The following is a 17,635-nucleotide window of genomic DNA, read 5'->3' on the forward strand; positions in this document are numbered from 1 at the left end:
CTTTGGCAGCTCATCTGCAGTCCGCTTGCTTCTGGCAACGGCAAAATAAAATAATTTTCGAGCCACTTTTAAAAACAAAAGAAGAAAAGAAACCGGATAAATTTATACTTGGGATTTCCTATCAAATGATTAAGCTGGGAAAATATTTGGATTATTAAATTATTAAATTAATATATGAATTATTAGATTCATTATTTTTATTAAAAAACATTGTTTTATTTAAAAAAATCATTTATATAACTTGACCGAGATTTAACTAAAAATCTATTAAGTAATTCATTTTTATTGTTATTGTATTAATTTTTATTCAATTTAATTAAAAAATCAATTCAAGTTAGTCTTTAAATTCTTGATCGACTAGATTAACTCATTGAACCAATTGTGATTGAGCAGCAAGTATTAAATTTTAAGCTTCCTGTTTGAGCAGCAAGTAAAAATTTAATTTTTAAAAAAAAAAACAATATTTTATATTTTTAAATTATTTTAACAAGCTAATATGAAAAATAAATTTTAAAAAATAAAAATATTATTTTAATTTATTTATAAATAAAAAATACTTCCAAAACCAACAAATTGAAAATGAAATCGGAAAAGATGCTCACATAGAATAAAAATGTTACTGTTCATTGAAAAAAAATAGCATAACTGTAAACCAGTCCCCTGCCTATATGATGATTGATGAATCAATCGCCATTCTTCAAAGGTTTGCTAATTTATTTTCTCAACCTTTCTTCAATTAAAAAAGTTTGTTTTTTAAGATATTTAGAAATATGATAATGATTTTTATTTTAAATATATAAAAATAATAGTTTTTATTTTTTAAAAATTATTTTTAATATCAGTACATCAAAATAATTTAAAAATACAAATAAAAAAATTTATTGATTTCTCATAGCATTACTTGACTTATGCCTGTTTGGAAATATGGTTACAGTTGTTTTTTAAAGTGTTTTTTGTGTAGAAATGTATTAAAATGATTTATTTTATTTTTTAAAAATTATTTTTGAGATCAACGCATCAAAATAATTCAAAATATACCAAAAAATTATTTTTTAGTAAAAAAAATAAATTTTTATTAAACATGATTTTCATCTAGTTTTCAAGCAGTGCTAACGTTACACCTGGTTTTAAGAAAGACAAAGAGACTTGATTTGGAGATATTTTAGAGGTAAATTTAAAATTTTATCTCAAAATTACCTGAAATAAAGTGCTTAGTCATTTACTAAATTCTATTAAACATTTATTTTTTTAACCATGGTGTCTAAATTAAATAAAAGGAAAATAGTACTATTATAACATTTTGATTTTATTAAAAACGAGTGTATATTTAAATATACAGCCTCCATTTTTAATAATAAAAACTTTTTTATTTTATTGTATAGTGAAAATTCATTTAATGAAAAATAAACACTATTTTTACATGAAAATTAAGCTTTGTAAATTCTTCATTTAATAAAAATTGTATGTCAACTAAAATGAAATACCATAACTCATGCTCCCCATGACTAAGGCCACGTTTGTTTGTAGGAAAGTGAATTTTTTTTGTAAAATAAATTTCGGGGAAAGTGAATTCCTGGAAAGTAAATTCCGGGAAAGTATTTTCCGATGTTTGGTAGTGTTATGGAAAACATTTTCCAGTGTTTGGTTGTGTTATGGAAAATGAATTGGAAAATAATTTATTAATAAATTAATTTTTTTTTCAAATTTATCTAATATATATAAAATATTAATCACTTACAATAAAAAAAAAAAAATCTAAAATGTATAATGATTAATTTTTTTTTATTATATTCTATATTCATACATAGCTTATTTTATAAAATATAACTATATATATCATATCATATTATAAAGAAATAAGCTTGTGAAATATTTTTTACTATTCTATGAAACCATTTATAATTTCATTACGTACGAAATACATCCGACAAAAACTATAGTTTTAATAATATTTTTAGCATGTAATAAAATTGGATAAAATATTAAGGTATAAAATTCACTCTAAACTATTTTTTTTAAAATGTTAAAAAAATAACACACTTGAAAAAAAAAAAAAAAAAAGTCCCCGCAGGCAGTGAACAGTGCACTAAACCTGCACTGTTCACTATTTTTAGTGAACAATGTATGCAATACACTGTTCATGTTAATTGCACTATTCATTGAACAATGCAATTAACATGAACAGTTACAGAAAAAACAAGACAACGCAACACTGGCCCACGTCAGGAAAGTGTTTTCCGAGAATTAAAAGCGGAAAACACTTTCCTTATGTTAAACTTAACATTTTCCTTTGACTGGAATTACATTTCCTTTGACTCACTTTCCATGTATTGCCAAACATTGGAAAATGGTTTTCAGGAAAGTGAATTCCTGGAAACAAACAAGGCCTAAATGGGAACATGCGAGTACAGACTTTTTTATAGATTAATTATTATTTAAATAAAAAAGATTTATGACGCATAGGAGGCGTTGATGTAATGCTTTCTAGTGATTAAAAATGTTACTTTGGTGTCATTGAAGCATTTTCGGGTTCATTCTTTTTTTTATTTATTTATTTACATGAGTGTCCGGGCCAGCTTGCGTGCACCACGACTAATCCCACGGCTCACTGAACATCTTGCAAACCCAATGAGCATGTAAGGCACCGCGGGGGTGACAGGTGTGCACGGTGAGGTTTGAACCCAGGATGCAGAGGAAGGGAACAAGTCCCTTCAACCGCTGGGTCAAGATCTCAAGTGCATTTTCGGGTTCATTCTTGTTAGTACAACCCGTGTCAATAATGACAGTACAATTTATCTTTGTTAGGATGAATATTTTTTATTTGATTCAATTTTTATTTATAAAAGAATAATTAAATTGAATTTTTTTAAAAAAAACCAAAACCGGTTCAAACCAACTAATTTCGGTTTGATTTGGTTTTTAGGAGAAAAACTAGTTTGACTTGGTTTTTCAGGTTGACTTGGTTTTCCGGTTTGGCTCGGTTTTTTTTTGGATTTTTCTGCTTCAGGCTTATAAAATCAAAACCACACTGAACCGGTCAGTTTTTTCAAAATTATAATCAGTTGAATCGGTTTTTTCTCACGGTTTGGTTTTTTATGTTATTTTTTTTCTAGTTTTTCCGGTTTAGTCGGTTTTTCAGTTTTTTTGCTCACTCCTAATCTTTGTTGATAATTTTTTTCCTCCAAAAAATCATAGTTTTATTTTCTTTATTGTTAGTATTTCAACTAATTCTTATTCTTTTAATTTTTATTTTTTTTATTGGCCCATTTGTAAATTTTTTATTTATTTTCAATTACATTCTTCAATCATAATCCTAATTTATCATGTATTATTATTATTTTAATTCAATCCTCATTCCTTAAATTTTTACTTTGTGTTTCTTGGCTTTTTTGTAAAGATTTTATTGGATTTTTTATTTCATCATTCAATCTAAATTTATGATGTGTATATTTAATTTGGACTTTATTATTTTGATTTTTTTTGTTCTTTTGTTAAATTTAATTTTTCTTTTTTTATCTCACCCTCTAGTAAAAAATTTGTTGTTGCCCTCTAATTTATTTTTTATTTTTATTTTTATTTTTTTCTCATTATTTTAATTAATAATTTTTTTGAATTTTTTTATGTAATTAATTTTTTTTACTTGATTTGACTGAAATCAAAATCAAATAGGAAAATATAACCAAAATTCAAAATAATAGCCAAATGACCAAAAGCTAGTAAGGGTTGTTTGATTTTGCTATAGAAATCGTGTTTTATAATTTTTTTTTTTTTTATTTGAAATTAAAAGATTTTTGTGTTTTTTTAATATTTCGATATATTAATATAAAAAATATTATTTTCATATATTTCTGAACAAAAAATACTTTTAAAAATAACTATTACCACACTCTGAAACACAGTCTAAGTGATATCAAGTAGAGTAGATTTACAACCTAAGAATATGGTAGAGATTACTTTTTAAATGTCTTTTTGTTTAAAAATGCATTAAAATAAAATTTTTTAAAAATTTATCAATACATCAAAACAATCTAAAAATATAAAAAAATTAATTTGAAAAAAAAAAATCAAAAAATTAAAAAAAAAAAAAAAACAGTCCAATCACAATTTCAAATACCCCCTAAGTATTTGTTTGAGAGTGTGATAAAAATTATTTTTTATAGTATTTTTTGCTTAAAAATATATTAAAATAATATTTTATTTATCTTAAATTTTTTTGTTGACATTAACATATCAAAATGATCCAACAAACATACAAAAATTAATTCAAAACTAAATAAATTCAAATTTTTTTAAAAAAACATGATCCAACCGCAATCCTTAACACCAACTTAGATTGTATTCGGATCACTACGTATTGAATTAATGTTTTTTTAATTCTTTTCAATAATTTTGATATATTAATGTTAAAACTAAAAAATTAAAAATAATATTTTAATATATTTATAAATAAAAAAATATTTTTTAAAATTAGATGCAGGCAAAATTCTTCATCACTATATGCGACAGGGACTTTATAAGCCTCAGTCTTGGATAAGAAATGGAATTCCAATCGTGCTAAAATTATTTTACAGTAGGATAAAAACTCTCTTTTTGGGCGCAATTTTATTGTTCTACAAATAACATTTTCATTGATTTTTATATACTAAAGGTCGAACCAGATCATTTACACACAATGCATCTGGAAAAACTACCTTGTTATTACAAGAAACTACTGCCAAATGAAAGAAAGCATAACACAAATTTAGAGAGTGCATTCACAAACAAGATAATAGTATAATTGTAGACCTGCAGGGTTTTTTTTTTTTTCTCTGAATTATACGAGTCCATTCAAGGATTGAAAAAACAAAATCAAGACGACACATAGCAAAACAACAAAAATAACTTGGAAGAAAAAGGAAAAAAATTGAAGGAACAACAACAAAAGATCTAGATGTTAAAGTACGTAGATGTTGAGTAATCTAGTTGTGGGGACGAGTGTTAGCTGGGTCAGCGACACCAGCTGTGACTTTGGCAACAGCTAATGCAGAGGCTTCAGGCTGCTTCTTCGAGTTCAGAGACAAGAGCAACACCACTAATGGCCATTTTCATTGGACACAGAGACAGTTTGCGACGTTGGTGAAGCACCTCTGTTGAATGCTGTGCTGCTTGATCTGACCCTGCCATGTTTCTCTTGAAAATCTTTGTTGGTTTCTTTTCTTTTTTCTTGCTTTTGGCTTGTGAAAGCTTTAACTTCCGCTTGGTGATTTGCTGTGAATGTTGCAAGTTTTAGAAATTGAAAGAGGAAAGGACACAGAGGGTGGTAAAAAATAAAAAGGATGCGAAAGGAAAGGGTAAATGGATATGGAGAGACTGTTTAGTTGAAAATTTCAGCGTGCACAAGTAGCATTTACCCATTATAACAGACGATTTCTGTGTGAAAACTAGCAATAGAAAAGTTCCGATGTTAGAGAAGGATGCTCAGTCTTGCTTACAATGTCACCCAACATATATGACATATTGCTGGACTTCATTATTTCTTGCTCAACAATTATTAGTGTTGGACATAACGTGTCCTTGCCATCCATGGTTCGTGTAGCAGTGCATAGAGTTTGTAAAGCAATAGTAATTTTGACCATTGAAAAGAATCAGAGATAGTTTGCGAGAGCCAATGGCCAAACTCAAGAAAACTGTTTCCATTTCCCGAAAGAATCTACGCGTGGTATTTCCTTCAAATATTTTACTTGCACTTTGCTACTTAAAAGAGTTAAGAGAAAAATACCTTAAACAGCCATTTCAGCTTCTTTAACACTGGAAGGGATTCCAATATCCAATCTCATGGTTGATTTGTATTGGTCTGGTACAGCAGCACCAGCCTGAACGCATATTTCCACAACAGCAGGAGCTTGTCCGTAGAAGTTCCTCAGCTCCCTTCGCAATGGCAGCCCAACCACATCAGGAACATGCCACACATATCTTGGCGGTATCAAGTCATCGAGCACTGCAGACTGCCAACCATGCTGTCCATTCCGTTGTTGGTGCTTGTGGGCCCCACAGTTCTGTGCCTTATGCCCACTAGGTCCCACATGTACCTCTGGGCAATATCCACAAGCTCTCACACGGTACATCTGCATTAACCTCTTGGCTCCTTTCCTCATCTTTTCCCATGCTTGTAGTGTTTCCTCAGCAAGCAAGGTTTTTTCTTCTTCATTAGCTGGGGCTACTGCTTCTGAGATGGATATTTCGATTAATAATGGCTTTAGAGGAACCTCTAGAAGGTCTGGCAGATCACTTTCATCTGCATCAGCAAATTCCCTTTTTCCGATGCGAATAATTGGTTTTCTCCTCCTTTTTGTTGGATATTCAGGAATGTGAACTCCAGCTTGGATACAGAGCTCCATTACTGCAGGAATTTGGGGGATTGAAAATCTCTCCTCATGAGTAATTCGTTTTCCAAGGCGGTCATAAAGGTGGTAGGCTTCTACTGGCACAAGTACATCTTCAATGGCTGCATTTGTCCACTGATGAAGGCCATTGCGGAGGGAAGCATGTTTGCCTTTACACGACTTGAATGGATGTCCTTCAGGTCCCACATGGAGTTCCTCACACCACCTGCAAGAGGTATATAGTAGCCACTATAATATAGTAACCTTCAAACCATGAGAAGAAAGGTAAAGCCATATTCACCAAAAAGGTTGAATTCTGACGTATGATGATCCTTTATCCAACTAACTTCAATGCATATATGCACAATAGAGATAAGAGTTTCTTTGTTTCACAAAGTTAATTTACCAACAAATTGGATGTAGTAACAAAATAACTAATCAAAATTCACTATTACCATTTGCCTGCAAAGCACAAAATTCAAGATGCTTCATATCCATGCTAAAACTCCAAACACAAGTACAATATACAATTCCCTTTTATCTCTTTATATCATTTATTTCTCAATTGTCACTGCCAGATCAACTTCTGTGCACATTGAGAATTGACAAGCAATAAAATCTCCTTTAGATGCAGTCATCTATAAAAGGAACAACAGAGACAACATATGACACACGAACCTTATATATTTCTTTAGCATGGTGGGGCCAGAAGTTTATGGAAGGAACAGAATGCGTAAACAGAATTTTTTAGCCATACACAAGATTAGCCAACATGGCTAAAATTGTGCATGGGAGAGCAAGACATAACGTTCACTTAAAATAACCATTTTTCTGCAAATAATGATTTGATTGGATTGCAAGATTGTAACCAAGAGCCATTGTTTTCAGAGACTGAGAAGAGGAAGAAAATTACCCACATGCATGCACAGGAACCACTTTTAACAGTTTCCGGAGATTGTTAATCAATGTGATCCTTGCATTGAACACATCATAAGCAAGTGGTAAAAGGCTTCGAACGATCAACCCTTTCTTTGGAGGTGGCACCCGTCCTTTAGGTTGGCCTTTACTCTTCTTGAGCCTCTCCCTTGCAGCTCGTCTCAACTCAACTATGGGTATCGGAAAGGGCTTCTTCTCCTTTCTCGAATAATTCCGAGGGAAATCAGCATTTTGAGGGTGTTCATTTGAAATAACCAGTGCGTGTGGTTCATGCAACCTTGTTGGTGTTATTCTAGGATTTAATGAATGCCTAACTTTCACATTGCTATGCTGCAGAGAAAAAAGAAAATTCTTTTAAACAGAAAGAGATAAATTACCAAACAAAAAACAGAATTTGGCACTTCAGTTGTACAGTGACCATAAAGATGACTGATTAGAAAGTCAAGTATACATCATACTCAAGAAACACTGTTTAAGGCTAAAATTGATATAAAATTGTGCCCCGGACAGGAGCGAAGGATAACAGGGTTTGTTATAAGTCAAAATTCTCAAAGACCAAGAACACCATAACTATGGAAGACTCTCAAACCATTTAATTTTATTCATCCATGTCTCCTTTGTCAAAAGGCTATGACAACCTTTTATATAGAAAAAAAAAAAGCTCATAATACTGAATATGAAAAACAAACTAGGAAAACTATTCTCTTTAAATAGGAAAAAAAAAAAAAAACTAGAAAAGCATAATAATACAAATAGGAAAATAAAAAATTGAAAAAAAAAATTAACTAAGAAAAATATCAATTTTCCTGAAAAAGTTCCACACCAAACTGTCTAGCAAAATAATATTGTTTATTGTCAATCTTTATGGTGTTGATGACTACCGATGGCTCATTTCAAGTTGATCTAAGCTATTTCACCGGTCAGTTGGGTGAGATATATTCATTGATAGTTTATTTCCTCAGGACCTTAGGTGCATGTGTGCAATCAAAATCATCATCTGTAGCCTTTACTGATAAAGCTTCAATCACATTATCCATATGGACATAAACATTCATCAGTCCACATATTTCATCCACCAAAACACACAACTGATGAACCAATTTCCCATCAAAGCTGCCAAGGCCCATAACTAATACGGTCACATTTTTCCATCAATAGAGATTAAAAATATTTGTCAACATGCAACGTTTTGATGTGTAAGAATTTTAACTGCAGAAGATGAAACCATTACTTTTCTCAAGCAGCACTTTTGTTTGCAGTGTAAACAACAGTGCAATCAATCGTGCAGATTTTCACAAGAAATAATAAAACTAAACAAAGCCACACCTCGCAAAAGCTGAATCAGGGGAGTGACAACTAAGATTACAACAAAGTAATTTCAATACCTAAACTGATCCTAGAGTTGTCGAACTCCTAAGCAGTCAAACACATTTCTCTCACTAAACACAACTTAAAAAAAATAAAATCAGAGGCCATGTATAATAGACCATAAGACTAGCCTCTTCACATACATTTCAAACAAGTGAAACAAATGTTCCTAATTAGCATGGAAAACCAATGAGCTAGAACAAACATAATAGCCTAATGAAATAAAAAAGTATTTAACCGAACAATACAAAGAGAATAAAACACATCATCAAATTTCACTTGCTTTCTTGTTTCATGGAAGAGAAGAAACCCAATACAGTAAAGTACATAATGACTATAACTTATAAAGAAAACCCAGATTAGACAAGCATGAATTAGTCATTACAGCTTCATGGTATACCTGAAAAGAATGGAGGTAACTGAGTTTGAGAAACTCTGATCTCTGGTCATAAGAAACAGTGAAAGGCTCCATTTTGAGAGAGGAAGCCCTCAATTTAGAATGATACAAAGCCATGACACATAAAGGGTAGTTAGAAGAAGACCCACAGTCTTTCCCTGAAACCATGTTTTCCAACAAGTTTAATTCAAACCAAAAAACAAAACAAAAATACTTTCTAAAAATTTGAAACTAGAGAAGTGTACTTACACGTTGCAACTGAAGAGGTAATTATCATTTTTATGGTGGGGGAGACGAGAATCAGAAGAAAGGTTGGGTGCTTTAAGCCATTGTCTACAAAGAATAGGAACTGCTGGCTAGCTCTTAGCCAAAGCTCTCTCCTGCAGACATCTATCATGAGAGATGAAGATGAAGATGATCTTTAAATGGGCCAAAAGAGTCCAATTTCATAGCTAAGCTCCAGATTAAAGTTTCATGGGCCAGATCGATACAGTGGAGAAGCTTGAAATAACTCATGTGAGCTAGACTGGGCTCGTGAATGGTTACAGATTAAAATTTAATGGTCCAGATAAAGTAACAAAACTGAAATACCAATAGATTAATTGATAATCATATCCCTTTTTATCTTTATTTTTAATACTATAATTATAGAATTTACGATTTTAATGATTATAAATTCACTCATCACTCGAGTTTAAAAATCTAGGAACATTCAATACACATTTTCTTTCCCCAATAATTTTTTTTTTTGTTTTACAAGTATAGTGTAGACAAAAAAAAAATGAAATGTAAAAAACCATTGTCTAAAATCAAAGATATTTCTTAATATTATTATTAAATTTGAAAAATCTTGACCCAATTCTTTGCTTAGCTGATATTTAAATTAAATTGTATGGGTTCCTTGACGTGACCTTGCCTACTGGATATATCCAAAGAAAAAAAATAGGTCAGATTCATCCTAGTCAACCCATTAAACCTATGATCCATGTTATGGACTTCACTAGTTTAATTATTTTTTTTATTTTAATATATAATAAAAAATATGAAAAATAATTCACAATAAACTCAATATCTAATGATAAAATTTAATAAAAAAATCAATATTAAAAGATAAATTTTTTTTTAAAAAAAAAACCACCAATACACCCAATTAGAAAATTTAAGAGAAGAATTCCATCTAATTTAGCATGATTTGCCTTGACCTAATTTTATTTATTCAGAATCTAAAAATAATTTAGTTATGCTATTATTATTAATTTTGCTTATCAATATTTTTCAATTGAAAAGTTGTATACAGAGTTCTTTGTGATCAATCAAGTTTTAAAGAAAACATTCTCAATTTATTTATGTATTCTGTGATCTGTTTATTTCTATAGGTTTCAGCCATTCAAAAGAAATCAGATGCCGAAATAGGTCTAATATTGGTAGTTGTTATTGTGATGATCAATGCCTTGATGCATGCTCAAAAGCTTTACGTGCAAACCAGATCCTGCTGGTAACAAATATTGTTGTTGCTCTGATCCATGATCGTTGGCAAATGTGGTGAGTCGGGCGAGCCTCCCTCTCTCATAGATGAAGTGAATGCAAAGACGTAAAACCATACTGGGGAAAAAATTATGTTAGCTATCATTCAAGTATTGAAGGCTAGAGCTTATATACCAGATGATAAGTGAATTTATTTTTATTTTGTTATATAAGGTTTGAAACTTAAGAAAAGATGCAAGAAAAAAGGTGTTAACTACACAGATATAGTAAGAAAATGATTTGAGCATATATGGCATAAGAAAAGCTTCTTGTATTTCATATTATTCCTCTATATTTTATAAAATATCCATGAGATTTAAATTTTTTTCACTCTCATTTTGTTCCTCTCCCAATACTAACCTAACCTGCATCTTTCTCCATGATCTTTTTTTCTTTATACTCTGATCTTTTGGCCTACCACAGCTCCTGCATCCCAAGCTTCCTTTCTAATAATGTTAAAGAATCCTAAGTCATATCACCTAAGAACGGTCACCATGGCAGCAATAGATATTGCAATCCTATTTGTAGCTTTCACAAGTCATTTTACCTTAACCATGAGCACCACCATGGTTGCACTTGCACCTACTATCCCCAAACCTAAGCGACTGGTCACCAAACTAATTCATCGTGACTCCATCTTTTCTCCTTGTTATAATGCTAATGACACCATTGTTGATCATGCAAAATGAGCTATACAAACTTCAGTTGCTCGTTTTGTTCAGGTGTCGGTGCTAGTCTCAGATAACCACGACATTCAAAACAGTCTTCTCCCTAGCCAGCCCAATGAACTATTCTACATAAATTTTTCGATTGGTCATCCACCACTTCCACAGCTTGCAATCATGGACAGTGGTAGTCATTTTCTATGGATCAAGTGCCTTCCTTGCAGTCCTTGTTCAAGCAAATCACCTATTTTAATTTTTGATCCCAGGAAATCTTTCACTTATTCTAGCATGTCATAAGGAGATATAGGTGTAACTATTCCAAATGCAACTCCTATAATGAATGTACTTACAATATAACATATGTTCGAGGACCTGGATCGACCGGGATCTATGTTTTTTAACAACTTACCTTCGAGACAATAGACGACACGAAGATTGTGGTGCCGAGGGTACTTTTAGGGTGTGGTCAAAATCTTGAAGTTGATAAAGGTCAATACAATGGAGTATTTGGACTTGGAGTTGGCATAGAGACATCTTTAATAACTCAATTAGGTTCTCAATCCTCCTACTGCGTTGGTAATATAATGGTTCCTCATTATCCTTACAACCAGCTATCCTTAAATGATGGAGTAATAATGGAAGGTGATTCAGCACCTTTAGAAAACAGCTATGGCCCTACTACATAACACTAGAAGAAATCAGTATAGTAGGTAAACTGCTAGAGATAGACCGTTGTATTTTTGGAAGGACAGATATGGTTGATAATGGAGTGATCATTGATTCAGGAACTGCATATACTTGGCTAGCCCAAGATGCATATAATGCACTTAGTGAACAAGTTCAAAGTCTCTTCAGAGAGACGTTACAACGGTACAGAGGCATGACAAACCAACTGTGCTATGTTGGGAGTGTAAGGGAGGATCTTAGTGGGTTCCCGGTAGTAACTTTCCATTTTACGAATAGAGCACAATTAGTGCTCGACACCCAAAGCATGTTTCTTCACATAGCTCCAATAGTATTTTGTCTGGCCATAGGTTCTAGTGCTGTCAATGAAGACAACTCCAAAAATTTATCCGTCATTGGAATGATGGCCAAACAGAACTATAATATGGGTTATGAATTGGTCAAAACAAGTTGTACTTCCAAAGAATTGATTGTGAGCTTCTTGAGGACTAGAGCATGAATTGAAATCAGAGTCTCCTTTTCTTTTCTTTTTAGTTCTCGGCATTCGAGGCTTATAATGTCCAATGATCGAATATTTGTTATGATAGTAGTAACACTCTTAAGCACAAGTGGGCAAACAAAACAAAATGGCAATCATGAGTGTAGTGTATTATAACAAAGCCATTGCCATGCAAAGAACAAAATGGTGAATTAAAAACAAAAAATTAAGCTTGAAAATTTTATTGTGGAAAGTAGATAGTTTATCAGGGAATAGTTTGTTAGGTGGGTATAAGCACTGATAGTACAAGGATTGATTCTCATTTCTAGAATGGGGAGTGCAGGGTAGCTGCTTTACAATCCCCCTAGATGTCACAAGAAAGGGAAACATCAAGACAAACCAGGAAAAAACTATAAAAATAACTAGATCTGCCAAACCTGTGTTTAAGATGCTAATGATATTTTCCTGTGATTTAAGACTAAAAAATTAACCCAAATGGTAATTCTGAATGTACCTTTTTCCCCTAATTATGATCCCAAGTCCCAAACGAGGTATTTGCTCTTTATCGTGTAGAAACAAACAAGCCAATTCCTTTCAGGCTGCACCAAACAATTAATCAATCTTTACTGATGAGTAGATGAGCCTGGTAAACCAGAAGCAGGCATAGAAACCAATTGTGCCAGTAAGCACAAAGAAAGCATACGAGGCAATCAACATGTAGCCAAAGTATAAGATCCCAGACATTGGTTTTGTAATATCAAGCTTCGTGAAGAAGTAGAAAGCAGCATAGACGAAGAGGTAAATTGCAGAGGACCCTGATGTCAGGTAAGGCCTCCACCACCAAAGGTAGTCCTCACTACACAGCTGGAAGTAGCAAAGCATAATTGTGATCTCAGCACAAGTGACAATAAGAATGACAAAGAAAATGAATAGAAAACCAAAAATATAGTAGAACTGATGCAACCATATTGATGTAAGGATGAAGAAGAGCTCGATAAAGACAGCTCCAAATGAAAGAATGCCTCCAATTAAAATAGAGAAAATTGGGTTCATGTACCAGGCCTGTCCTGGAATTTGCCTTGGGATCTTATTCGTTTTCACTGGATCCTTAATTGCAGGCTTCTTGAAACCAATATAACTACCAGCAAAGACAAGTGGAACTGAAATGCCAAACCATAAGAATACCAGAGCAAACATGGTTCCAAACGGCACTGCCCCAGATGATTTCTCTCCCCATATTAGAGCATTCAAGACAAAGAATATGGCAAAGATTGTTGCAGGAAACATAAAAGCTGTTTTCAAAGTAATTTTCTTCCATTCTGTTCCCTTGAACATCTTATAAAGACGAGTTGATGCATATCCAGAAAAAAGACCCATGAATACCCAGAGAAGGAGCATGGTTGTCATCAACCCACCTCGATTCGATGGAGAAAGGAAACCAAGTGCAGCAAATATCATAGTAACAAGAATCATCCCAAAAAACTGAACCCATGTCCCAGCATAGACACAGAGGAGGTCTGAGTTTGTTGGAGGCTGGAAAGCATCCCCATGGACCAATTTCCATCTTGTCTCCTCTTGGGCTTCTTCTTGGGTCTCCAGTTGGTTGTACTTGGAGATATCCTGAAAAAGTGTCCTCAACATGATCATAGCCACCATCCCCGAGAGAAAAAAAAACAATTATTAAAGAATTGACAATTGAGAACCAATGAATTTGATCATCAGCCATCAAAAGATAGGTATCCCATCGAGAAGCCCACTTTACTTCACTTTCCTGCAGGGTAAAACAAGACATGTGCCAACAGTAAAAAGCAAAACTATAAGCTAAAGTCATAAAAGCAACCAATAAAAGTCATTTATTTACATGAAAGTACAAGACTGACCTCAAATGTAACATCATATGTAAATATCACATCCTTCTTATCCTCAATCACTTGAGGAAATTCAGAGCTAGTAACTGCACGCCTTGCATGGGGATCACAGGTTGTTAGGCGTGTATTCTCATTCTTCCACTGACCATCATAATCATGTTTAATGCTGGATTCATTTAAAGAGCGGGTTGTCATTTCACAGACAAAGGGAAGTTAACAGGAAAAATGCAATTTAGAATCATAGAATCAGAGAGAATAACCTGAATGGTTTGACCTCAAACCCAACAATCCTGGCTAAATTTAACTGAGAGTCTTTGTGAAATTTGACAGTAAATGTCAAGTGATTGTAGATAAAATGTTTTTGATCTTTGCTCTGCAAACAAAAATAAATTGCCTCAGTAATCGCTATTCAGCATTCAATAATAATAATCAAAACAGATTAGACAGAGTAAGAACTTACCCCAGCATACTGCCCTTTAAGACCAACTTGGAAGCCATGTTGATACACTACCGTATTTTCCTGATCAAACCTTGGAATGGGCACAACAAGTGAAAGATTATCCAAAATCATGTTCCATGTAGCATTTACCAGAAATTCACAAGAGATGTTATTCACATAAAAATCATAACAAAGAGTGTAAGGAATTAGCACTCACATGTTGACCCGGTAATCATCATCAATCTTTTCCTTGAATTGTTTTGTTGTTTTTGCATCAAGGGTTATACAACATAAAATTTGGCACTGTTGCGGTTCTCTCATTTGAAACTGCAACAAAACATTTATGTCAACTACACAGTAGACATAGGAAAGGACATATGCAGAGAGAACCGACTAGCAAGCTATATTAAGACAGCTTACCACATAAGGAGAGTTTTCAATATGATCACCACGATGAACTTCTCCAAGATTCTCTGCACTGTTAACTATACGATCTGGAGGACAATATGGGAGGGAATAGTATGAGTATGGAAGTTGTGTTTTTGTAGAAGTCAGTTTATTTACTTTCAACTTTAACTCAACCCCCTGTAATGGTAAACAAAATGTTGGAACTTGGCAGGCATAAAAAGGTCAAAACAACAATAGATAGAGCTCTTCTTCATTAAATGGAAAACACATGCAAAGCATATGAAGAAACTATGCAAGAGACCATGCTTGATGTATCGACATTCCACAATGAGAAGACTGAATTAAAATCCTATCATCATAATTCATTGAGGGTAACTAATGTCACAAGCACTAGGACATTCACCTTGGAAGCATCACCACTAGCCATTTACAAACCACATAATGCAATGTTGATGGGTATAAAAGTACATAAACATTCAAGCATTGAAATAACAATCAATATTTGAGAACTTGGCTTTGATGGTAACAAGGAACATACCACACTTTCTCAGTTCCATCCCTCAACCCCACCCTCTTCTCCATACACCACAAACACTTGGATCGAACAACACGATCATTATACATATATATGGAAACCAGGTAAATTCAAGGTCCCAAATTCAACAGAACAACATTTGCAGCAAAACTATTTGATCTCACTTAGTTCAGAGAGATAAAAACAAAGTGATTGATGACAAATCACCATCCACTAAAACATAGTTAAACACATAATAGATCACTTCAACCTTCTAAGTTACCAAATTTGCATTATAAAATCAGATTTCTATGATTAACCCATTATTTTTACTTCTAGATTGCAAAATCTCAATCTTATTTTTTTTTCAAAAAAGGAAACAAACAAACAAAAATTTACAAATCATTCCCTTTATAAAAAAAAAAAAAAAACTAGGGTAAAATGAAGCCCATAAAATCACAAAAGAACAAGAATCAAAAGTGGTCAAGAAAAAAACATTAAAAAGAAAGAAAAGAAAGGGAAAAAACAAAAAAAAAATCCCATGCAAACAACAACAGAATCGGTAACAATCCATCAAGGGAAAAACAAGAAGATCTAACCCAAAATCTTCGATTTCTCTGCAAAATCAGCATAATTCTACATGCATGCATGCGTATTTAATAAGTGAAGTAAGGTGTACAGTAACTTACAGTAACGAAATCCTGAGGGGCGACACCAGGAAGATAGAAGGACCGGGATTGATAGGCTAATAACAGCGAAAGCAAAGAAAACTTCATGAAAAAGATTCTTGATCTGAGCGCGAGAGAATCTCCCGCCATGGCTGTTATTGCTAGCTACCTACCTACCTACCTAGCTAAATCAGATCTCCTGCTAACCTGCTTCCTTCTCTATCTCTCTCTCTCAGTTTTCTTTATTCCACCTCTGTTTTCTTCTTTGGTCACAAGAAATGGAAACGGTAGTGGAGGAGGAGATACATGGGTGTCTGTGTGCGTGGGCTTTGTTCTGTTGTTTTGCAGTTACCAAAATGGATGAATTAATTAATGTTTTTTAGTTGGTGATTAATTAACTATTGATTACTTATTATTGATCGTTCATGTTCTTGTTTTTCTTTTTGATGTGAGGTCGAGATTGATTGTATCATGGAAATTGAGGGTCCTTTCTTATTATTTTCTCATTTTATAGTAATTTGTTTTAGTTTTTCTTAGAAAAATTAGTGTTGATTACCCTCCTGTTTTCATTATAAAGTGTGAATTTTGTAGGACGATTGAGTTTTTTTTTTAAGTATCTTTTAATTAAAAATATATATTATTTCAAGTTTTTTATATTTTATATTAATATATTGAAATTATTGAAAAATTCTTAAAAATATATTAACTTAATATTTTTTTATCTTTTCAAATAAAAAATACTGTGAAATGTATTTTAAAAAAGCAGGTTATACCAAAAAATAAGCACTCCCTGAGTGCCAACAAATATCATTTATGAGTTGAATATATTGCATAAGAAAATATCTTCATAATAAATACACAAATTAAGCTAAATTAAATTTAAAGGTGATCTTGTTTTTTATATTTTTAATAATCAATAGAGCTATAGTGTTTTGTTTCAAGACATTGGTGTTGTTTGTATATGTGGTGTGATTGTTTTTTTTTTTTAATAATTTTTTATTTTTTTTAAAATAATCTATTGGTATTTTTAAATTAATTTTAATATCTTTTCAATTAAAATATATTTTAAAAAACAGCTGCTACCATTATACTAAACACTATCATCAAGTAAGATACTTTGTTTTTTTTCATGTTTTTTTTTTTATTAACGTGGATATTTGGATCAATTTATGTGTATCTCGACTAATCCTATAGGTCTTAAAGTTAACAATCATGTAAGTCTCCAGTGGCCCTTAGATTTGTGGGACTTAAACTGATAATTTCTAAAAAACAAATCTAAAACCTAACTAATTAAGCTACATTTCATTATTGATACAATGCTAGT

The 17,635-nt window shown here is 32.3% G+C and overlaps 2 protein-coding genes and 1 pseudogene across 2 annotated transcripts; 1 reads left to right on the forward strand and 2 right to left on the reverse strand.

The window, feature by feature from the left end:
* Nucleotides 1-4,753: 4,753 nt before the first annotated feature.
* Nucleotides 4,754-9,471, reverse strand: LOC118034368 (APO protein 2, chloroplastic). Its single transcript, XM_035039639.2, has 5 exons — nucleotides 9,313-9,471; nucleotides 9,067-9,221; nucleotides 7,276-7,628; nucleotides 5,759-6,588; nucleotides 4,754-5,247 (listed from the first exon to the last, which is right to left on the reverse strand). Exons 1-4 carry the CDS (start codon nucleotides 9,458-9,460, stop codon nucleotides 5,760-5,762), a joined length of 1,485 nt encoding a protein of 494 aa, XP_034895530.1. The 5' UTR covers nucleotides 9,461-9,471; the 3' UTR covers nucleotides 4,754-5,247; nucleotide 5,759.
* Nucleotides 9,472-11,081: 1,610 nt separating this feature from the next.
* LOC140954951 (aspartic proteinase CDR1-like) lies at nucleotides 11,082-12,618 on the forward strand (annotated as a pseudogene).
* A 22-nt stretch (nucleotides 12,619-12,640) lies between these two features.
* Nucleotides 12,641-16,909, reverse strand: LOC118034367 (transmembrane 9 superfamily member 9-like). Its single transcript, XM_073406185.1, is given in 8 exon segments — nucleotides 12,641-14,085; nucleotides 14,087-14,185; nucleotides 14,295-14,448; nucleotides 14,543-14,655; nucleotides 14,743-14,850; nucleotides 14,938-15,048; nucleotides 15,142-15,306; nucleotides 16,333-16,909. Coding segments are annotated over 8 exon segments (1,938 nt in total). The 5' UTR covers nucleotides 16,462-16,909; the 3' UTR covers nucleotides 12,641-13,026.
* Nucleotides 16,910-17,635: the final 726 nt, after the last annotated feature.

The sequence above is a fragment of the Populus alba genome, chromosome 18 (assembly GCF_005239225.2).
Source record: "Populus alba chromosome 18, ASM523922v2, whole genome shotgun sequence".
Lineage (NCBI taxonomy): Eukaryota > Viridiplantae > Streptophyta > Magnoliopsida > Malpighiales > Salicaceae > Populus > Populus alba.